Below are 18309 nucleotides of genomic sequence, written 5' to 3'. Positions count from 1 at the left end.
TGCCTTGTAATGGCCCCAAGAGGGGCCCCAAACATGAAGTGGCCTCATTATGTCACTTCCTGGGCAGGAAGTGGCCTGATTATGTCACCTCTTGGACAGGAAGTGCTCTGATTATGTCATTTCTTGGACAGGAAGTAGTAATATCACTATGACAGGAAGTAGATTAGGAATGTCACTTCCTGGACAGGAATCGGCCTGATTATATAGTTTCTCAAGTCGCTCCTGGCATGAAAAAATCATTTCTTGGACAGGAAGTGTCCTGGTTATGTTGCTTTATAACAGGAAGTGACCTGGGGATGCCATCTCTGGAAAGGAAGTAGTGTGATTATGTCATTTCTCAACAGGAAGTGGCCTTGTGATGTCACTTCCCAACAAGAAGTGGCCTGGGGATATCACTTCCTGGACAGGAAGAGGCCTTGTGATGTCAACTTCTGAACAGGAAGTAGCCTGGTGACATCACTTCCTAACAAGAAATTGTGTTGCTACAAAATTCCTGGAAAGGAAGTGGCCTGGGAATGTCAGGATGTCACTTTGTAACAGGAAGTGGGCTGGTTATGTCATTTCCCAAAAAGGAAGTTGCTCCCTTGACAGGAAGTGGCCTTGTGATGTCATTTCTTGGATAGGAAGTGGCCTGGGGATGTCACTTTAGGACAGGGAGTGGCTCAGGGAGTCACTTCCCAGACAGGAAATCACTCCCCAGACATGAAGTGGATGGGCAACCTCACTTCCTGCCTTGACTCCTCCCCCATAGGTTGGCCACCATGACTTTGAGGTGGAGAAGCGCCTTCGCCGGGACCTGAAGCGGAGCCGTGCCCTCCTGGCCGATGCTCAGCTCCTCCTCCAGGAAAGCTCTTCTAGGTCAGAAACTGGGTCAACGGAGGTCAAAGCAGAGGTGGAGAAGCTGCGCAGGCAGGTCAGGCTCCACCCCTTTATCCTTCCTGCATTTATTCATTGATTCTTGAAAAGTTATTTATATTCTTCATTCATTTAATTTAGTTATGGCTATTCATCCAGTTAATTAATTTAGTAATCAAGTTAATAATTAAGGGATTATGTAAATGTAAGTTGACTAATTAAGCAAGTGCAAGCTGATTCATTGTCATTATTTTTTTAATTAAGTCATTAAGTTATTTTGTTAAGTAAGTTATTAAGTGATCTAATGAAGGAAATAATTAAGCTAATTAAGGAATTACATGAGTACACATTGATTCATTAAGTGATTTAATTAAGTCACTAATTTAATGAGGAAGTAATTGAGTTATGTAATTAAATAAATAACTAAGTTAACTAATTAAGGAATTAAGTAACTACAAGTTTATTCATTGTTATTAAGTTAATTTTTAAGCAATTAATGAACTAATTGAGGAATTACATATGGGCAAATTAATTAGTTAAGATATTGAACTAAGCCATACTGAATGTCTTTCTCTCCTCAACATTATTAAGTATCTTAATTAACTAAATTAAGTAACTTAATGAACTTAAAGGTTGTAATTTAACTAACTATTTTAATTAACTAATAATTTTCTTAATTAACTTAATTAAAATATTAATTAACTACCTTAACTTCATTGAGTAATTGACATATGGGCAAATTAATTAGTTATGATATTGAACTAAGCCATACTGAATGTCTTTCTCTCCTCAACATTATGAAGTATCTTAATTAACTAAATTAAGTAACTTAATGAACTTAAAGGATGTAATTTAACTAACTATTTTAATTAACTAATAATTTTCTTAATTAACTTAATTAAAATATTAATTAACTACCTTAACTTCATTGAGTAATTGACATATGGGCAAATTAATTAGTTAAGATATTGAACTAAGCCATACTGAATGTCTTTCTCTCCTCAACATTATGAAGTATCTTAATTAACTAAATTAAGTAACTTAATGAACTTAAAGGATGTAATTTAACTAACTATTTTAATTAACTAATAATTTTCTTAATTCACTTAATTAAAATATTAATTAACTACCTTAACTTCATTGAGTAATTGACATAACTACCTCAATTAGTCATTAATTATTTAAATAAATAACTAAAGTCATTATGGTTGCCTTCTCCTCCTCAACTTGATGGAGTATCTTAATTGCCAAACTTAAATAATTAACACTTAATTAAAAATTAAATTTTCAATAATTAACTAATTTAATTAACTAACTGACTTAGTTACCATAATTGACTAAATCAACATGATGAATAAAAATAGGGGGTGGAGTTAATATGCAAATTATTATGCAAATATCCCTTTCCAGTGGGAAGAGAGCGTTTCCCGTTGTGCAGAAGCGCAGGAATTCCAGAAGGAGATGACCTTTGAACTGGAAGGACTCCGCTCGGAGGTGGAGAAACTCACTCGCAACAAAATCTTGGTATCTGTCTTGTTGCCATTTTTGATTAATTACACTAATTAGCATTTTAATTGCATTAATTAGAATTCTTTTGGGGGGATATGTTAATTTCTATACAAATTTTACGCGAATGTTGGTCCCAATTGGAGACACCTATGGCTTTCTCCTATGTTGCAAATTTCCGTGCAAATTCATATGCAAATGTGCAGATACATGTGCAGACAAATACATTTGTATGCAAAATGTCCAAGCATTCATTTGCAAATTCACACGCAAAATGTGCAGGCAAATTCACATGGAAAGGGCCTTCTCGGTGGTGACTCCCCGCCTGTATAATGCTCTCCCTAGAGAAATTAGGTTGGCTTCATCCCTCCTCTCTTTTAGAAAGAAGATCAAAACATGGTTTTGGGACCAGGCATTTGGACAGTAGGTTAAGCAGTATTCACAATTTTTGAACTTTGACAAGGACAGGCTTTGAACTGAGTCGTCGGTCGCTAAATCAGATCTGGATCTGCTACTTGATTAATAATAATGTCTTAATGTATTTTAATCTAATGTTTTATTTCTTGTATAATGTTGTTGTAATGTATTTTGTATGTTCTCGGCATCTAATTGCTGCCGTTGTAAGCTGCTCTGAGTCCCCCTTCGGGGGTAGAAATGTTGGAAATAAATAAATAAATAAACAAACACTAAAGGTAAGCAAATGTCCATGCACCCATATGCAAATTTGGGTGTAAATAAATATGCAATTTCTCTTGCAAATTCCCATGAAACTTCATAAACAAATTTCCATGGAAAGGTACGCAAATGCTCCATGCAAATATCCAAGCAAATTCACATGCTAACGTATGCAAATGTCCCTGCATTTGTATGCAATTTACATGCAAACCTCCTGGCAAAATACACATGCAAAACATATGCAAAAGTATGCAAATTTATTGGCAAATAGCCATGCAAATGGCCATGCATTCATATGCAAATGTATATGCACATTTCCATGCAAATATCCAGCAAACTTTCACATGCCAACATATGCAAATACCTCTGCGTTCATATGCAAATATATGCGGAAATGTCCAGGAAAATTCACATGCCAATGTATGCAAATTTATATGCAAATAGTCAAGCAAATTCCCATGTAAATGTCCAGGCAAATTCCCATGCTAACGTATGCAAATGTCCCTGCATTTGTATGCAATTTACATGCAAACCTCCTGGCAAATTACACATGCAAAACATATGCAAAAGTATGCAAATTTATTGGCAAATAGCCATGCAAATGGCCATGCATTCATATGCAAATGTATATCCACATTTCCATGCAAATATCCAGCAAACTTTCACATGTTTGCTGGATAACATATGCAATATGCATAACATATGCAAATACCTCTGCATTCATATGCAAATATATGCAAATATATGCAGAAATGTCCAGGAAAATTCACATGCCAATGTATGCAAATTTATATGCAAATAGTCAAGCAAATTCCCATGTAAATGTCCAGGAAAATTCCCATGCATTCGTATAACACACAAATATGCAAACCAATTTGCATTAAAATTTGCATTGAAGTTTGCATCATTGATGCCGTCTCCTCCATGGGAATTCGCCACACTGTTTCCCTAGCAAATTACCATGCAAATTTATGTAGGGAGGTGATTTCCCATGTAAAGAGCTGTTCATTCATATGCAAATTTATATGCAAGTCTCCATGCAAATGTATGCAAATTTATACAGGCAAATAGGCAGACAAAATTCCATGCAAATGCAAATTTAGATGTAAATCCCCCTGCAAATGTATGCAAATTTATATAGGCAAATAGACAGGCAATTTCCCATGGATTTGTATGAAAATATCCATGCATATGCAAATGTGCAGGCAAACCCCAGTTGTAATTTTATGTAAATTCGCCTGCATAAAATGTGCACAGATCAGGGCTGCAAAATGTATGCAAATTGGTATGCAGATTAAGGAAACTGTGTGGCGAATTCCCACGGAGGGGACAACATGTGATGCAAACTTTAATGCAAATTTTAATGCAAATTGGCTTGCAAATTGTAATGCAGATGGACGAGCAGCTCTACCAATTGCAGCATGAAAAAGCGGATCTGCTGAAGCGCATCGATGAGGATCAGGAGGATCTGAACGACCTGATGGAGAAACACAAGGCCCTCATCGCACAGGTCAGGCAAAATAATAATAATAATAATAATAATAATAATAATAATAATAAAGTTACAGAAAACGAACACGTCAAACTCTTCTGGGACTTCCGAATTCAGACTGACAGAGTTTTGGAGCACAATACTCCTGACCTCACAAAGTATGGATCGTTGATGTTGCAATCCCATGTGATGGCAGGATTGAAGGGAAACAACTGGAAAAGCTGCCATGATATGAGGATTTAAAGATTGAACTGCAAAGACCCTGGCACAAGCCAGTCAAGGTGGTCCCAGTGGTGATCGGCACACTGGGTGCAGTGCCTAAAGACCTTGGCCTGCACTTAAACACAATCAGCGCTGACAAAATTACCATCTAAGACCACTTTACTGGGATCTGCACGCATTATTTGCCGATACATCACACAGTCCTAGACACTTGGGAAGTGTCCGACGTGTGATCCAATACAACAGCCAGCAAAGTGATCTTGTCTGCTGTGGACTCACCTTGTTGTGTTTCAAATAATATAATAACATGCAATAAATATATGATATAATATAATATTGTATTATATTCTTATATTCTTATAGTATATGTTATTATATTTATTGTATTACGTTATATTATTACTATATTATATATTATTATAGTATATATTATATTTATTGTATTGTATTATTGTTATTACAGCTTTGAATGGCGATCTGTTGGGAAGGGTTTAGTGGCGCATTCCTTCTTTGTTGTTGTTTATATTGTTGTTTTTGTTCTTGTTCTGATGTTTATGTTTATGTTTATTTAGTCCGCCAAGGATATTTCCCAAATCCAGGATCTTCAGACGCAGCTGGAAGATTTGAAGAAAGAAAAACAAAACATTCAGGAAAAAGTAAGGATAATAATAATAATAATAATAATAATATATAATAATATAATATAATATATTAAAATAAATAATAATTATTATAATGTAACAATATACTAATTATAACAATATAAATACATAATGATATGATATATAATAATAACATATGATATGATATTTTATATAATAATATAATAATAATATAATATAATACAATATTATAATAATCTATATAAATAAAAATGTAATGTTAGTTTGTGATATTCACAGAACTCAAAAACCACTGGAGGAATTGACACCAAATTTGGACACGATACACCTACCAACCCAATGTATGTCCTTCACTCAATTTTATTTATTTTGTCATTTGGGAATTGGAGTTGCTGGGATTTATAGTGTACCTACAATCAAAGAGCATTCTGAACTCCACAAATGATGGATTTGAACTAAAGGTGACAAACAGGACTTCCATGATCAACAGAAAACACTAGAAGGGTTTGGTGGGCATTGACCTTGAGTTTGGGAGTTGTAGTTCACCTACATCTAGAGACTACTGTGGACTCAAACAATGATGGATCTGGACCAAACTTGACGCAAATATTCCATATGCCCAAATATAAACACAGATAGAGTTTGGGGGAAATAGACATTCACATTTGACCATTGTAGTAACTGGGATTTATAGTTCACCTACAATCAAAGAGCATTCTGAACCCCACAAACGACAGAATTGGGTCAAACCTCCCACACAGAACCCCCATGACCACCAGAGTGGGCCACAGCAACGCGTGGCAGGGGACGGCTAGTATATAATAAATAATAATATAATATAATATATTAAAATAAATAATTACTATTATAATGTAACATATGCTAATTATAACAATATAAATACATAATAATATATATAATAATAACATGTGATATGATATTTTATATAATAATATAATATATAATATAATACAATATTATAATAATATGATATATAAAGATATGTATGTATGTATCTGCACAAATAAGAAAATCTATATGTTTGTGTGTGGGACTTACACAGACAGCCTCCTACCTCCACAAACAGCATTAACCCACAGTGCTGAGGAGACACTAAAAGCATTGCAGGTGATAGTGAGCGCCTCATCCCAGTGTTCCTTACTCTATCTATTGCTGTAGAATTTGCATGATCCCGCCCACTGCCTCTCCCTTAACCCCTTCCTACCCTTTCCTATGGCACACGGCAAACACAGAGGAATTGATCAGCAACCGAACATACTGGAGGGAGGTGGGGACTGACTCAACACGATGGAAGCTGTAGTTCACCTGCACTGACCCCCACTGATAATGGACCTGGACCAAACTTGGCACACAGACCCCCCCCCCCCCCGACCCACTTTACGTCCTGGTGCGGTTTGGGGAAGGACAGACCACAGATGATGGGATCTGCAGTACCTTCACCTGATTTGGCTTCCATAGACCACTGTGACCCACATGAATGACGGGCCTGGACCAAACTTAGCACACAGACATCCCTGGCAAACAGAACATACTGCAGGGGTATGTGGGAATTGACCTTGATTTTGTGATTGGTAAGGTAAAGGTAAAGGTAGTCCCCTGACATTAAGTCCAGTCATGTCTGACTCTGGGGTGTGGTGCTCATCTCCATTTCTAAGCCGAAGAGCCAGCGTTGTCTGTAGACACCTCCAAGGTCATGTGGCCGGCATGACTGCATGGAGCGCCCTTACCTTCCCGCCGGAGCGGTACCTATTGATCTACTAACATTTGCATGTTTTCGAACTGCTAGGTTGGCAGAAGCTAGGGCTGACAGCGGAAGCTCACGCCGCTCCCCGGAATCAAACCTGCGACCTTTCGATCAACAAGCTCAGCAGCTCAGTGCTTTAACCCACTGCGCCACCGGGGGCTCCCTGTGATTGGTAGTTCACCCTTATTCAGAAATCTCTGATCTGGACCAAACTTGGCACACAGACCCAGCATGGCCGACTGTACATATAGGCAGGGTATAGGGGTGATTTCTCTTGGATTTGGGAGTTGTAGTTCACCTGTATTCAGAGACCACCTGTACATGACAATAATAATAATAATTTGTGATCCTTTGAAAAGTGTGCCTGTGTGGCTCCAACTTTTAGCCACACTTACATTGTCATAGGCATCACTGAAACCTGGTGGGATGACTGCTATTGCTGAGGGCTAGAACCTCTCTCACAGAAACATAACAAAAGGGAGAGGAGGAAGAGTTGCCTTATATGTCAAAAACAGTTACGCCGCAGAAGAGATTTTTATTTATTTATCATGTCAGGAGCAACCAGACAGTTGTATTACATTTTTAACAAAACAAACAAACAGACAAAACACAAAGTTTGCAAGCTTGGCAGTTGATTAAATGTCCTTTGACCAGTATCTGGCCACTTGGAGTGCCTCTGGTGTTGCCGCAAGAAGGTCCTCCATTGTGCATGTGGCAGGGCGCAGGTTGCATTGCAGCAGGTGGTCAGTGGTTTGCTCCTCTCCGCACTCGCATGTTGTGGATTCCACTTTGTAGCCTCATTTCTTAAGGTTGGCTCTGCATTTCGTGGTGCCAGAGCGCAGTCTGTTCAGCGCCTTCCAAGTCGTCCAATTTTCTGTGTGCCCAGGGGGGAGTCTCTCATTTGGTATCAGCCATTCATTGTGGTTCTGGGTTTGAGCCTGCCACTTTTGGACTCTCGCTTGCTGGGGTGTTCCAGCAAGTGTCTCTGTAGATCGGGGTCCTCAAACTACGGCCCGCGGGCCACTTCCGGCCCGCCAAGGGCATTTATCCAGCCCGCAGAGGAGGAGCACCCCCCCCCCCACATACACTGCCCCTCCCTTGGCTGGTTCACGCTATCCATCAGGCCCGATGGGCAGCGTGAGTAGGTGCTTTACGTGTGAGTAGGCCGCGCGGTGCTGCTCCTCCCTTGGCAGGCTCACACTATCATGGGCAATTCTGATTACTGGGTAATCATGAACCCCTTACATAATGGACGTGGATCCCATTTGGCACGCAGGACCCCCATGATCAGGTTGGGGGGAATTGACCTTGATTTATAAGACTTGTAGTTCACCTACATCCAGAGAGCAATGTGAACCCAGCCAACGATGGATCTGGACCAAACTTGGAACACAGACCCAATATCGGGTCTGTGTTCCAGGCAGAAAAAATGCCTGGACTCAAGGTCCAAACTCAAGGTCAATGCCCACCAAACACTTCTAGTGTTTTCTGTTGGTCATAGGAGTCCTGTATGCCATGTTTGGTTCAATTCCATCATTGGTGGAGTTCAGAATGCCCTTTGATTGTAGGTGAACTATGAATCCCAGTAACTACAAGTCCCAAATGTCAAGGTCTATTTTCCCCACTCCATGTTCATATTTGGCCATATGGAATATTCGTGCCAAGTTTGATCCAGATCTATAATTGTTCGAGTCCACAGTGCTCTCTGGATGTGGGTGAACTACAACTCCCTAACTCAAGGTCAAGGTCCACCAAACCCTTCTAGTGTTTTCTGTTGGTCGTGGGAGTCCTGTATTCCACGTTTGGTTCAATTCCATCATTGGTGGAGTTCAGAATGCTCTTTGATTGTAGGTGAACTAGTAATCCCAGCAACTACAACTCCCAAATGACAAAATCAATTTTTTTGAGTGAAAGACATACATTGGATTGTTAGGTATATGCTGTCCAAATTTGGTGTCAGTTCGTCCAGTGGTTTTTGAGTTCTGTTAATCCCACAAACAAACATTACATTTTTATTTATATAGATGGAAAACTGTGCATACTGGCAAGATTGGGGCATGATTGCCCTGGGAATCTGGGAGTTGTAGTTCAACATTATCCATAGAGCAGTGAACCCAGCTGATGACAGATCTGAACCAAACTTTGCACACAGAACCAACATGGGCAACTCTGATTACTGGCTGGGAATTTGGGAGTTGTAGTTCACCCTTATATGGATATCACTGAATGCAGATGATATTGGATCTCGACTACACTTTGCACACAGACCCAACATGGCCAACTTTGAATAATGGCAGGGTCTGGGAATTGCAATTCACCCACGTCCTTATGCATTTTCTATTGGGAGCATTCATTAAAAAACAAAAGGAAAGACTGGCTTTTTCTAATAAACAGTGTTAGACATTACCAAACTGCAAAAAACAGACAATGCCTTTCTCAACCTGGGCACTGCCGGGTTCCCAAGTTAGATAGATAGATAGATAGGGAAGTAAAATGCTTGTCTCCAGGCAGAACAGGGTCCCCCAGATACAGAGTCCCGTCCATTACTGTTTTCTCCTTCCTTCTTTTTCAGCTGCAGGCCTTAGAGTCCCGGCTGAAGGGACACTGGAGTCAAGGGTCATCACCGGAGAGGTCAATCGTGAGCCGGCAGGAGGCCCTGATCCGTGAACAAGAAAACAAGGCTGCCTTCCAGGACGTCCAGGTCAAGCGCCTTGAGGTCAGCCTAGGTGGCCTTCAGCGCCCCCATTATAATTATAATTATAATTGTGTATATATATATATATATATATATATATATATATATATATATGGAAAGGGAGGGTTGGTCTAGGGGTCCCATTGTTACTATATGAACGATATTATTATATTTATATTATTATTATTATTACTATATTATCGACATTTTTATCTATCCATTTAACTATGTATCTATCTGTCCATCTATTATTATCATCTTTATATCGATCTATCTTCATCTATCTACCTATTCATCTATTCATCTAACTATTCATCTATCTATCTGTCCATCAATCTATCCATCCATCCATCTATTTTTTAATCAAAGGGATAGCTAGCTAGATATTTAACCTATTTAAATATTTATCTTCTATCTATCTATCTATTATTATTATTATTATTATTATTATTACCTTTATATCTCTCTATCTCTCTACCTATCTAGTGAGCTATCTATCCATCCATCCATCCATCCATCTATCTATCTATCTATCTATATAGATAGATATCTATCTATCTATCTATCTATCCATCCACCCATCCTTCCATCTATTCATCCATGCATCCATCTAGCCAATAATAATAATAATAATAATAATAATAATAATAATAATAATAATATTGTTGAAGGCTTTCATGGCCGGAATCACTGGGTTGTTGTAGGTTTTTTCGGGCTATATGGCCATGGTCTAGCGGCATTCTCTCCTGACGTTTCGCCTGCATCTATGGCAAGCATCCTCACTACCTCTGAGGATGCTTGCCATAGATGCAGGCAAAACATCAGGAGAGAATGCCTCTAGACCATGGCCATATAGCCCGAAAAAACCTACAACAACCCAATAATAATAATAATAATAATAATAACAATAACAACAACTTAATTTTTATACTCCACCACCATCTCTCAGAAGGGATTCTGGCAGCTTACAAGTGGAAACAAGTCCAGGACGTACTACAAAATCCACCAACAAAAACACAGTTTAAAACAGAACATATAACAGTCCATCTATCTATCCATCTATCAATCTATATATCTATTCATCCATCTATCCATCAATCTAACTATATATCTATCCATTTATCCATCCATCTATCTCTCTATTTATGGATCTATCTATCTATCTATCTATCTATCTTTGTCTCTTCCACTTTTCCAGATGCTGGTCTTGCGCTTGAGAGACAGCCTGATCCGTTTGGGAGAAGAGACTGAACGAGGGAAGGAAAGCGAGCGGAGAGAGAAAGAGAATGCGGAGTATGCGTGGAAGCGCATGGAGGAGATGAAGGCCCAGCTGCAGGAATTGCAGGACAGGGAGAACCAGGCTCAGCACAAAAGGGTCCAGATGGTAGGCAGATATGCATTAAGCAATTATTATGTGACATTTCAGCAACAATGGCCAATACGATCCTGCATTATTATTATTATTTTACTAACACAAAAACACAGTATGTCACAGCAAACGAGATCTATATGCTGGATTTCGTATCACAAAATCACAAGTCGAACACTTCCCAAGCATGTGATATATTTTTGAATGATGCGTGCAGATCCAAGTCACGTTGCCTTTTGCAGTTGCCAGATCATGATTTTGTCCATTTTTATTGTTTCCAAATGCCAGCTGAGATCTTTTGGCACGGCACCCAGTGTGCCGATGACCACTGGGACCACCTGTACTGGTTTATGCCAGAGCCTTTGCAGTTCAATTTTGAGGTCTTGATTACGGCTGAGTTTTTCCTGTTGTTTTTCCTCAATGTGGCTGTCACCTGGTATGGTGACATCAATAACACAAACTTTTCTTCTTTTCCACCATCGTAATGTCTGGTGTATTGTGTTTCAAAACTTTGTCAGTCTGGATTCAAAAGTCCCACAGTATTTTTGCGTGTTCATTTTCCACTCCCTTTGCAGGTTTATGATTCCACAAGTTCTTTACTACTGGCAGGTAGTGCTTGTGACCTAAGTTCCAATGAATCATTTGAGCCACAGAGTTGTGCCTCTGTTTGTAGTCTGTCTGTGCGATTTTCTTGCAGCAGCTGAGGATATGATCCATGGTTTTATCAGCTTCCTTGCACAATCATCAACTGATTTTTCAATCCTGGCCTTAATGGCATTGGTTCTGATGGCTTGCTCCTGGGCTGCAAGAATCAGGCCTTCTGTCTCCTTCTTCTCCATTCGTGAGCCATAACCAGGTCTTCTCCTTATCAACTTTTCCTTCAATTTTGTCAAGGAACTGCCCATGCAATGCTTTGTTGTGCCAGCTGTCAGCTCTGGTTTGGAGTGCAGTTTTCTTGTACTGATTCTGTGTCTGCTGTGCTTTGAGAAGTTTCCAATGATTCAATTAAAGCAGGTTCTTGGCTTTCCTTGGAGGACCGGATTGCAGCGCAGCTGGTTGGGAGTCAGCTGCATTAAAATCACTACTGACCGAGGGGTCATGAGTTCGAAGCCAGCCTGGGTTGGAATGAGCTTCCGGCCATTTGTCTAGCTTGCTGTCGACCTTTGCAGCATCTGTCAAGTAGGAAATGTAGGTACTGCTTATGCAGGGAGGCTAATTTAACTAATTTATGATGCCATAAAACTCTCCAACAGCATGCAAAGAATGAGGAAGTACTCCATTGGTGTCACGGAGCCCCCAGTGGGTTAAACCCCTGTGCCGGCAGGACTGAAGACTGACAAGTCGCAGGTTTGAATCCGGGGAGAGGCGGATGAACTCCCTCTATCAGCTCCAGCTCCTCACGCGGGGACATGAGAGAAGCCTCCCACAAGGATGATAAAAACATCAAATCATTCAGGTGTCCCCTGGGCAACGTCCTTGCAGACGGCCAATTCTCTCACACCAGGAGCGACTTGCAGTTTCTCAAGTTACTCTTGACACGACCAAAAAAAAAATTGGTGTCACAAGTGGATGGTGAAGCAACAGCTCCCCCGGTGGACGGAAATAAAAAAGCATACCCTCATGAAGCTGGAATGTTAAATAGCCTCTGTGTCTCTGTCTATATATGTTGTGTATCTATGGCATTGAATGTTTGTCATGTATATGTGCATTGTGATCCACCCTGAGTCCCCTGCGGGGTGAAAAGAGCAGAATATAAATACTGTAATAAAATAAATAATAAATATTCTGCCAGAGTGTGTTTTCCTTCTTCAACTGCTTGTTTGACTTGGAAAAGCCCTCTGCCACTAGACCTTCTAGGCAGATATAGCTGGTCAACATCACTGCGAGGATGTAATGAATTACGAATGGTCATGAGTTTTCTTGTTTTTCTGTCCAAATTGTCCAATTCTGCCTGCATCCAGTTTATGATGCCAGTAGTATATCTTATGACAGGTATGGCCCAGGTGTTTATGGCCTTGATGGCATTGCCTCCATTGAGCTTGGTTTTGAGAATTTGTCTGACCCTTTGAATGTATTCTTTGCTGACCACAGTTTTTACATGTTCATTTTGTATGTAGTATGCCCAGGTATTTATAGGCCTCTGGCTTGTGACACTTTATGGCCTGGCCATCATTTTCAATTATTTTTCCCTTCTTCACTGCCACTGTTGAACATTTGTCCAAACCAAACTCCATACCGATATCAGTGCTAAAGATTTGGATAGTGTTAGTCAGACACTGGATTTCAGTTTCGGTTTTCCCATACAGCTTCAGGTCATCCATGTACAGATTTTATATATATATATATATGTTATGCATTTCTTTTATTTATATTATTATGCAATTATTGTGTGATGTTGTGACAACAAAGGTCAATATACTCCTGCATTATTATCGTTATTATGATTAATTATTTTCTAGGAGAAGCAAATAGATGAATTATCAGCGGTGAGGCAGACGCTTCAAGCAGACCTGGAGACAGCTATTCGACGCATTGCGGATTTGCAAGCTGCTCTGGAAGAAGTGAGATCGAGCGATGAAGACGAAAGTGATACGGAAAGGTGGGAAGCTTAATCAATATCCAGTAACCTATCAATAATCAATATCCAATGTTGATCAATAATCTGTATTTAATACTGATCAATAAATATCCAATATTGATCTCCCCTTCGGGGAGATGGAGGCAGGGTATAAAAGTTATTACATTATTATTATTATTATTATTATTATTAACAAAGAGAAAAAAAATCACACAAAAGAAAAAAGCCAGAATGGATGTCCAAAGAACTTCTAACTTGGCTAAGACTCAAAAGAGACATGCACAAGAAGTGGAAAAAGGGAAAAATCACCAAAGAAGAATTCAAACAAATAGCTAACTTCTGTAGGGAAAAGGTTCACAAGGCTAAAGCGCAAAATGAGCTCAGGCTTGCCACGGACATTAAAAGCAATAAAAAGAGCTTATTTGCTTACGTCGGTAGAAAAAGGAAGAACAAGGAGGCGATAGGGCCTCTGCGAAGAGAAGATGGGGAAATGCTGACAGGGGATAGTGAAAAGGCAGAACTACTTAATGCCTTCTTTGCCTCAGTCTTCTCACAAAAAGAAAATCATCCTCAACCTTAGCAAGATGGAGTGGACGAGGAATTAGGGGAAATCCAACCTCAAATAGGAAACATGTCATCCAGGAATACCTGGTCACTCTAAATGAATTCAAATCTCCAGGGCCAACTACACCCAAGAGTATTGAGGGAACTAGCAGAAGTGATTTTAGAACCACTGACAATCATCTTTAAGAGTTCTTGGAGAACGGGAGACGTCCCAGCAGATTGGAGGAGGGCAAACGTGGTCCCAATCTTCAAGAAGGGAAAAAAGGACGACCCAAACAATTACCGTCTGGTCAGCCTCACGTCGATACCAGGCAAGATTCTGGAAAAGATTGTTAAGGAAGTGGTCTGCAAACACTTAGGAACAAATGCGGTCATCGCTAATAGTCAACATGGATTTATCAAAAACAAGTCATGCCAGACTAATCTGATCTCTTTAAAAAGTTTGTGGATCCCTGATCTAGAACACGGCCATACAGCCTGAAAAACCTACAACAACCCAGTGATTCTGGCCATGAAAGCCTTTGACTACAATATCCAATACCAACCAATGATCAATATCCAGTACTGATATTAAAAAATCAGTATCCAATATGATGAATAATCAATCTCTAATAGCAACCAATAATCAATACCCAATAGTGATGAATAATCAATATGCAATACCAACTAATGATCAATATCCAATACTGGTGAATAATCCATAACCAAAACCAATCCATAATCGACATCCAACTGATGAATAATTAATACCTAATGTCAACCAATGATCAATATTCAATACTGATCAATAACCCAATACTGGTCAATAATCAATATGCAATCAATCATTGCTTTCTGTCCCTTTCTGCAGCGTCCACACAGCCAAGGAATCGTTGACATCCAGAATGGACACGTAAGTACGAATGGTCAATATATTGATTGATTGATTGATTGATTGATTATATTGATTGATGGATTGATTTCCTCCTTTTAGGGAAAGCGTGGGCTCCTCTTCGATCAGCCTGAACCTGGGTCCAGAGGGAAGTGTCTACTCCTGGCGGTCAGCCCCATCCCCCACCTGGAGTGACCTCAGGTCATCTATTCATATTGGGATAGATTTGAACATATTTGAATATATTTTAATATTTAATATTTTATATGTGTATATATGTGTGTGTGTGTGTGTGTGTGTGTGTGTGGTCAGAAAGCAGCCCTCTGGCAAATATTTTATATTTTAATTTAAATTATATTCTGATTAATATTTATTTTATTTATTTTAATATTTTTATTATTTATTATTAAATATATATTTTAATTCATATATGTATATGTTTATACATTGTACACATTTTATATGATTACATTAGCATACATTTTACATATTAATATTTCAAATATTATATATATTTTGGTTTTTATGTTTTATACAGTCTATACACATGCACACTTATACATTTTTCACTTTTATTATGTGTATATATGTGTGTGTGTGTGTGCTTCAGGACCCGGCAATGCCTGGGTCATTTGAAAAAGGCAGTGCTTGTTTTGGGATGTTAGGTAATATTATTTAAGTTTGGTCCAGATTCATCGTCGGCTGGGTGCAGTGTTCTCTCAATAAGGGTGAACTACAACTCCCAGATTCCCAGGGCAATCATCCCCAAACCCTGACAAAAATCGCAGTTGGCCATGTTGAGTCTCTGTGTCAAGTTTGGTTCAGATCTATCATCGGCTGGGTTCAGTGCTCTCTGGAAAAGGGAGAACTACAACTCCCAGATTCCCAGGGCAATCACCCCAAGACCCTGCCAGTATTCACAGTTGGCCATGTTGAGTCTCTGTGTCAAGTTTGGTCCAGTTCTGACATCGGCTGAGTTCAGTGCTTTCTGGATGTAGGAGACCTACAACTCCCAAAACCAAGGTCCATTCCCCCAAAACCCTGCAGTATGTTCAGTTGATCATGGGGCTTCTCTGTGCCAAGTTTGATCCCACTCAGGGGCGGCTCGTCCATTACGCGAAGTAAGTGGTTGCAGAACACTTTTTTTTTTGCCAGGGGTGCAGAGGCGCCTCTGTAAATGCCCCTCGACTGCCACTTGAGGAGCGCCCCCTCAGCTCACAACAGCCCTAGCAGTCCGGGGGGAGCCTCGGCTTTCTTGCCTCGCTGCCGGGTGATCCTCTTCCCAAAGGGGCCGGGCCCTTGAGCCTCACCTAGCCCCTCTCGTTCCTGCTCCACCCGGCCACCGGGTGCGCGAGCAGAGCCGGCGCTCAATCGTTCTCCGCGTTCGATCCCTTCCCCATGACCGGCTCCCTTTCCCGATCCCCCGGCGCTCCACCCACCTCCTCTCCTCTCCCGAATCTGCAGGTGGGCCAAGGGGCGGAGACACCGTGCCTGGCCCACTTCGGGTCCGGAGGCGTGTCTGAAGACCCCAGCCTGTGCACCAAAAGTCACCTCTTCTCCTGACTTTCTCTTCAGCCATTGGGACCAAGAGAGAGAGAGCCCCTCCGGCTGGAGGTATCTCCCACCTCCACTCCCTCCTTTGTTTTTGCGCCGACCTTCAGGAAAGGTGGGCATCTCCACCTCTGTCTCTCTCTCTCTCTCTCGGTCCCAATGGCTGAGGAGAAAGTCAGGAGAAGAGGTGACTTTTGGTGCAGGCACGCCTCCGGACCCAAAGCGGGCCAGGCAAGAGAGCAAGTGCGGCAAGTGTAGTTACTGGGATGTATAGTTCACCTACAATCAAAGAGCATTCTGAACTCCACCAATGATGGAATTGAACCAAATATGGCACACAGAACTCCCACGACGAACAGAAAATATATATCAATGATTGGTTGGGGGGGGGGGGCACCAAAATACTGTTTGCTTACCATTGAAAATTACCTAGGGCCGCCTCTGATCCCGCTCCATTATTGGTGGGGGTCACTGTTTCTCTGGATGGAGGTGAGCTACAACTCCCAAAATCAAAGTCCATTCACACTAATCCCTGCAGTATGTTCAGTTGGTCACAGGACTTCTCTGTCCAATCGTGGTCCCAGTCCATTGTCAATGGGGGTCACAGTTTTGCTGGATGCAGGTGAACAATAATTCCCATCAAGGTCAATTTCCCCCAAACGTCTCATTGGTCATGGGGGTCTGTGTGCCAAGTTTAGCCCAGGTCCGTCATTCGTGGGGGTCGCAGTGGCCTCTGGAAGTGAGTGAAACCTCCTGTTCGGATGCCGATTAATTCCTCTGTTTGCTGTGTGCCACAGGAAAGGGTAGGAAAGGGTTAAGGGAGAGGCAGTGGGCGGGGTCATGCGAATGCCACACCAATGGAGAAAGAAAGGAACCCTGGGATGCCCATTCTGGAGAAAACACAGAACGTCTAGGATGAAATTCTCCCTGAATGAAAGCCTTCATGTGGGTGGGGAGGCAGTATGGTGTTTGGAGAGGACATTGGCAAGGGTTGGGAAATTCAACGCCAATGGAAAAAGAAAGGAACCCTGGGATGCCCATTCTGGAGAAAACACAGAACGTCTAGAATGAAATTCTCCCTGAATGAAAGCCTTCACGTGGGTGGGAGGCAGTATGGTGTTTTGTTTGGGGAGGACATTGGCAAGGGTTGGGAAATTCCACCCCAATGGTGAAAGAAAGGAACCCTGGGGTGCCCATTCTGGAGAAAACACAGAATGTCTAGGATGAAATTCTCCCTGAATGAAAGCCTTCACATGGGTGGGAGGCAGTATGGTGTTTGAGGAGGACATTGGCAAGGGTTGGGAAATTCCACACCAATGGAGAAAGAAAGGAACCCTGGGATGCCCATTCTGGAGAAAACACAGAATGTCTAGGATGAAATTCTCCCTGAATGAAAGCCTTCATGTGGGTGGGGAGGCAGTATGGTGTTTGGAGAGGACATTGGCAAGGGTTGGGAAATTCCACACCAATGGAGAAAGAAAGGAACCCTGGGATCCCATTCTGGAGAAAACACAGAACGTCTAGGATGAAATCCTCCCTGAAT

General features: G+C 40.8%; 1 protein-coding gene across 4 annotated transcripts in view; it reads left to right on the top strand.

The window, feature by feature from the left end:
• Nucleotides 1-18309, top strand: part of MYO18B (myosin XVIIIB) — a 465598-nt gene that overhangs the window by 72471 nt on the left and 374818 nt on the right. For all 4 annotated transcript variants that reach the window (XM_067473590.1, XM_067473591.1, XM_067473592.1 and 1 more), the window contains exons 34-42: nucleotides 752-913; nucleotides 2266-2379; nucleotides 4430-4546; nucleotides 5323-5406; nucleotides 9711-9854; nucleotides 11032-11217; nucleotides 13662-13801; nucleotides 15195-15236; nucleotides 15318-15416. In XM_067473590.1, the coding sequence (XP_067329691.1) occupies nucleotides 752-913; nucleotides 2266-2379; nucleotides 4430-4546; nucleotides 5323-5406; nucleotides 9711-9854; nucleotides 11032-11217; nucleotides 13662-13801; nucleotides 15195-15236; nucleotides 15318-15416 (1088 nt within the window). The remainder of the gene's footprint in view (nucleotides 1-751; nucleotides 914-2265; nucleotides 2380-4429; nucleotides 4547-5322; nucleotides 5407-9710; nucleotides 9855-11031; nucleotides 11218-13661; nucleotides 13802-15194; nucleotides 15237-15317; nucleotides 15417-18309) is intronic.

Source organism: Anolis sagrei, chromosome X (assembly GCF_037176765.1).
Source record: "Anolis sagrei isolate rAnoSag1 chromosome X, rAnoSag1.mat, whole genome shotgun sequence".
NCBI classification, from domain to species: Eukaryota; Metazoa; Chordata; class Lepidosauria; order Squamata; family Dactyloidae; genus Anolis; species Anolis sagrei.
The sequence above is the reverse complement of the archived record's forward strand: the minus strand, read 5'-3'. Positions and strand labels throughout refer to the sequence as shown.